Genomic DNA, 6,212 nt, shown 5'->3' with positions numbered 1-6,212 from the left:
ATGATCTCCTCACTGGATCTTTCTTGATTTTGCCATAAAAACCTGAACAGTTTTATCGTTTATGAAAATCCGTCCGATCGGTTATTTTACTAGTGAAAAAAGAGATATGGCCGGATAACAGGGGACACATATTAACCCTGCATACATTTTCAAAATACAGAGTACATAAACTTTAAAAAAAACTGCCATCCTGTCACAGGAGTTAAATGTAATTCTTCCCATTAAAATACCATATTGAAAACGTATCGTGTACTCACAGCAGGCTAAAACATCTTCTGTCATAAAACGGCAGATCCGTGTGGTCCGCGCTGCATTGCTGGGATATTTTCAGTTCGTGCCTTTTCATTCCATTTCCCCGATATGTGAGGTAAGATGACTGTTAAAAGTGAATTTCTGCCAACAAGGACACTGAGGGAAACTTGTACAAATATTAAAACATTTTAATTTGCGAAAAGAACCACAAATAAAGAGTAAGTGACCAAAAAGTGAGGTGGACAGGAGAAGGACTTTAGGGTCCTTCAAAACTCAATTTAACGTAAATTTTGGGGAAAGTAGTAGAATTAACTGTAAAAAAAACCGTAAACATACATTACATTAACTGTTTATTTACACCGTCAAAATACTGTAATACAATAAATGGTTAAAGCAATGATTTTAATCAGATAAATGCACATACACTTACATTTAAGCAGTGTTCTAGCTGTCAAAGTCAAAGTGAACTTTATTGTCATCTCAACCATATACAAGTATACAGATAGACGAAATATCAACTCATTGCTTTAATGTGCAGGACAACTTTAATGAGTAATTGCTGTGTCACGGCCCGACAACTAAATCTGCATAGAGTTAGTATATTTGCATAAGGAGCGCACTGTAAAGTTTCTAAACATTTGCACTGTGAGAAACAAAAACTTGAAGATGTCTAGCAAAATTATTTCTCTATGTGGCTACAGAAGTTGATTTATGGTATTTTGTTTTGTAACTGGTGAGCCTGTTGCACACCCGTCTTCACAAAAGTAACCTTTCCTTTCCCGCTAGGCAAAATGAACTTGTACTGTTAAAACATAGAAATATTATTAATGGATAAAAATGTGACAGCAAAATGGTCATTAGCTGAATTACTAGTCATTTAACTGTTGCATCAGAGACTAGTTTTTTTTTTATTTACAAACTCCATCCATCCATCCATTTCCCAACCCGCTGAATCCGAACACAGGGTCACGGGGGTCTGCTGGAGCCAATCCCAGCCAACACAGGGCACAAGGCAGGAACCAATCCCAGGCAGGGTGCCAACCCACCGCAGGACACACCCACCCACCCACCAAGCACACGCTAGGGCCAATGTAGAATTGCCAATCCACCTAACCTTCATGTCTTTGGACTGTGGGAGGAAACCGGAGCGCTCGGAGGGAACCCACACAGACATGGGGAGAACATGCAAACTCCACACAGAGAGGACCCGGGAAGCGAACCCAGGTCCCCAGGTCTCACAACTGCGAGGCAGCAGCGCTACCCACTGTGCCACCGTGCCACCCGCAATTAGTAGCCAGTAATTTAAATTTAAAGTCACATTTTTTACAGCGTATGGCTCAATCCTGTTGCAACAAAACTGCACTCCTTCATCCACATGGGCTGACAAACACACTTGCCTGCCATTTTGCATCACATTAGAACAAGGCAACGTAAATTTGAAGGTTTAGGCAGTGGCTCCTAAGCATATGTGTGTGTGTCTCCCCAGTGAGGGGTGCACGCATGCGGAGTATTGCGCTTAAGCATTATTTTTTATTTACTGATTTATTCTGCCGTTTTTTTTTGTTTTTTTTAATTACTATAGTGGACATTGACACCAGAGAATACATAATATTTAACAAATTTTACTACACTTAAGTTTTAATGAGAAATATCAAATCATTTTGTAGATGTGACAATTGACCTTCCTGTCGACAGTGAAAGTGTTGACGCATGCCATAGGTTGCCCACCCCTTTCCTACACATTCTTTCATTACACTCCGTGAGGGCAGCAGAAAACAGACAGGCAGCGTGACCCATAAGTCATGTCATGGACACCAAAGGCAAGAAAATACAACAGGGCAGCAAAACTGTGCATGTTTAGTTAGTCTCTCACTACCATCAAGATAAATACTAAGTCCATTAACTGACTGGAACTGTATTAGTGCTGCCAAGACCTGGCATATGGAAGTGGGAGAACTGGCATGCCCAATAACTGGTGTGTTATCCTGAACATGCACTCAATCACTTAGCCTGCAAGTCCAGGTACACAGAAACACTTGGCTTCTCAGCGAGGCAGTCGTACATCTGGCATGAAAACCGTGTGTTTGTAGTTCACACCATTTCATTGGCCAGGTGTCTTTTTATGCCGTGGCTCAGGACTGTGGTATCATTCTTGGTTATTAGTGCCAGCTTCCTGGCTGTGGCTGCCTGCTTATGGTTGTATCTTTTTGGTAGAATGCTTGACTGTGCCTCTAGATGGAACATGGGACCCTGGCTCAAAATACACGAGAAGCTGTCAACAGTCTTTCCGACTAACCACATTATTCATAACTTGCTTTATCATTATCCTCTGCGTGGTTTCTTCTGACTACTGGTCATGAGTGTTTCTCCTTACTGCCAATGATACAGTAGCCACTACAATCTAGCACCACAAGCAACATGTTGGATTTTTTTTTAATGTGATAATGCACAGGTGATGTACTGCTTTATCATTTCTGCACAGTAGTTTGCAGTGAGCTTCATCACCCTTTCACATGAAATGCTGTGAAACTGAGCTACGTTTAGCTTCATTTTCACTGAAGGTGTTTAGTCTGCCTCTGGATGCGGAACACCCCGACCTGTAGCTTAAACACTGCAGTCATAAGTGCATTTAAATGAACAATATGTTTCACACTCAGTCTACACTAGGCATTGTAAATGCCTTATGGACCCCAAACCCAATTGGCATTTGTGTAGGTTTTCCTCCCACATCACATATGCATTTTCAGTTGATACAGTAAGCCATTCTAAATTGGCCCAATCTACCCTGTGATGACTTGGCACCCTGTCCAAAGTTAGTTCCTACTTTATAACAAGTGTCACCTGGGATAGGCTCTGTTCCCTCATGACACTAATTTGGATTAACTGGGTTTCAGAATTCATCTTCTTTATGTATGCCATGTTAACATGTATAGCTCATCTGTAGTTAATAATATACAGAATGTGAGAAAATAATACATTACTTAAAATACAAGCACCACCAAATAAAAACCTTTGATTAAGTCAGTACATCATCAGTACCTGCTCTCCATTTTATCATAAAGCATGTAATGAAAGAAAAATGTGTTTTAATTGAATACGGGTCCCCAATGAACCAGGCACTGCTATAGCGAAAAAATTCAAATTAGGAGCTCAAACCAAACACTTAAAAAGAGCTATCCTTTTAGGTGGAGTATTCCTTTATCTGTTACTTATGCCATGTAGTTTGTAGTGATAGGTGAGAAAAAATTTTGCTCTCAAATGTTCATCCAGAATGGAGATATAATATGGCTCAATGAAAGCCAGCGGTGGACAACAGCAAAAAAATCAAGGTCCATGAACAAAAAAAACTCAAATTACTCGTGTCACATTTATCACATATTAGGATGTCCAGTTATATGCTTGCAATGTCCCAAACACATGTATTTTTACTAAAATATTGCTGTGGCAGGCGGCTGGGGGTCAGACCCAGCCGGGACAACTGGAAGGACCAGGAGGTGAATTATACATCCCCTGGGCCACGAGGTGGCAACCGCCCTGGTTAGTGTGGGGACCACGGTAATGGTGCATGGAGGCTCAACCCCATTGGGGCCCGTGGCCACCGCCAGGGGGCATCCCAAACTTCGTAGAGTCTGGGATGTCTGCACTTCCGCCACACCTGGGAGTGCTGGCGGACGAACTTCCAGGGACGCCAGGAGTGCTTCCTGGTGCTCATGCAGCACTTCCGCCACACTAGGAAGTGCCACTGGAAGGACGTCAGGGAGCACCTGGAGCACATCCTGGTGAATATAAAAGGGGCTGCCTTCCTACAGTGGAGAGGCCACAGTCGGGTGGAAGAGGATGAAGCTCAACAGTGAGGATGAAAGGCGGCCCAGGGACGTATAAAGGCCCGTATAAGGGTGATTGGTGCAGGGGCACTGTGTGTTGTGCGGAGACTTTATTAATAAACGTGTGTTTTGTAGAACTGCCGGTGTCTGTCTGATGGTGTTCGGGCTATCTAATTAACCTTCTGCTTGTTGAAGCATCTGAGATATGCACAGGGATGAGACATATTCTTGTCTTTACGTACCTTAACTTTTAATCTTTAGTTGTACTCATGTCTCAGTGCACACTTTCTGTGGATATCATGTAAATGTTAGTCAATTAATAGCTGGTACTGGGCTGGACTCCTGCCCAATGAGTGAGGCAGGTCTTCAATTCAAATGCTCGGGAGCATCCGAGTGCATCTCACATTCGTTAGCGATGGTGCTTAAATACATCTCTTTGGGGTGTCATGAGGTTGAAGACCCTGGATTTACACGACTGAATGACTTGACATGTTGATTATGTTATACAGGTAACGTGAGATTTTTTTTCATAAACTTTTTGATATCACTTGCTGTTGTCTAACGCTACCCACCATTGTCCCCTATTATATCAGAAATGTTGTTATATCTATTTTGAATGTAAACATGAGATTAAACATTTCTCTCACACCACACTATAAACTACAAGGGGTAAGTGGCATATAAAAATGTATATCATTTTTAGGTGGAGTGTTCCTTTATGTTGTCAGGTTATGGAACAACAGTTTGGCTTATACAGGCTGGTCTAGTTGCCAGACTTTGCAGTTTGGTCACTTAGGTTTGATACAACGAGCAAAGGGCTGGGGGAAAAACATCTTCACTTAGTAAGCTTAAAGGGCAAACCACAGAAGTTACAAACGGTGTCCACTCTTGTGTATCACAAACAGCACACAAACTCATTTTAAGATGAAAGGAGTCAAATGATTCCAACTGGACGAGCCCCCGTCCCATAGCCCCTACATAAAGAACTGATCCAATTCCTCCATAATTATCCTGTCTGTATACTGCTACCACAGATCTTACTGCTGCTACTAGCACATGCCATTTGTTGTGTCCTACAGATCATTTTCTGTTTTAGCTACTTCTAGTAAGCCAAGTCAATAGGCCATCTTAGTCCACTAAACACCTCACACAGTGGCAGAGAAGCCAAAGGTAACGTCTACTTCTAAGCATTTAAATAATTCTATAAAGTTATACATACACGTGTCCACTTTCTGTGGCCATAGTCCTTTATCTTAAAACATACAGTATTTTGCTTTGTGTTTTTGGTACAGAACACTCTGTAGTGGTACAACTTGCTGCATATTCAAGTAGTAAACTCAACGCAAGACAAACATTGTTAAACATGTACCAAAAGGAAAAAAAACACACACACAGGGGCATGCCAATGGAATAAATCATTGTGCTGCAAGCTGCGGTAGACATATATTATAGAAGGACTCTCGTTCAAATAGCTCAATCTTCCTCCATGAAATCCAACCTTCTTTTTGTGCAGTATTTGTACTTATTGATCCTGGAGGACCATAGAAATGGGGGTCTAGTACCAGCATATAATGTCCATGCTTTCCAGAGCACAGCCCTAAAATACCCTTGGAAGCACTATCACTGTCCCCACCCATCATTGCCAAAGACCCCAGGCGATCAAAATGCTCATACAGCTCCTCAAACTTGGCCTTCAAATCAGCACCACTCCTCAAGTGAAGGATTTTGCAGGGCAGCTGATAAAAATAATCTATACACAAAGCAATTTCAAATGATCCAATCCAGCTTCGTGAGCCTATGAAACTTCTGTCCTTATCTGACATTGTCACCAGAGCCTCTTGTATCTGTCGGAGGCCAGGAGGGGACTGTCCACTTGAGGTCTGGGCACACACCCAGGAAGAAATGGTCTGCAGAGTCCTGTATCCACAACCCCAGCCCCGGTCATCCACACCATCACAGCCATAGTGGTAGTAGAGATAATCCCCATGGACCACAGTATGGCGGCTAATGTTGTTCTCAGGCTCTGGAAATGGCAGACCCAGGTGCACATTTAGGATAAGGTGTCTTCCATCATTCTCCATGTTCAGATCTTTTCTGACACTTTATCTCATTTCTTGCAGTGCACAGTTTTAAAGC

The 6,212-nt window shown here is 42.2% G+C and overlaps 1 protein-coding gene across 1 annotated transcript in view; it reads right to left on the bottom strand.

Annotated features, from left to right (window-relative positions):
- Positions 1–589: 589 nt before the first annotated feature.
- ufsp1 (UFM1-specific peptidase 1 (non-functional)) overlaps positions 590–6,212 on the bottom strand; it is a 42,170-nt gene continuing 36,547 nt past the window's right edge. Inside the window, exon 2 of the mRNA XM_028798285.2 lies at positions 590–6,211. Coding sequence (XP_028654118.1) covers positions 5,492–6,157 — 666 coding nt within the window. The 5' untranslated portion in view covers positions 6,158–6,211 and the 3' untranslated portion in view covers positions 590–5,491. The remainder of the gene's footprint in view (position 6,212) is intronic.

The sequence above is a fragment of the Erpetoichthys calabaricus genome, chromosome 3, assembly GCF_900747795.2.
Source record: "Erpetoichthys calabaricus chromosome 3, fErpCal1.3, whole genome shotgun sequence".
Classification (NCBI taxonomy): domain Eukaryota; kingdom Metazoa; phylum Chordata; class Cladistia; order Polypteriformes; family Polypteridae; genus Erpetoichthys; species Erpetoichthys calabaricus.
This window is presented reverse-complemented; position numbering and strand designations above follow the sequence as displayed.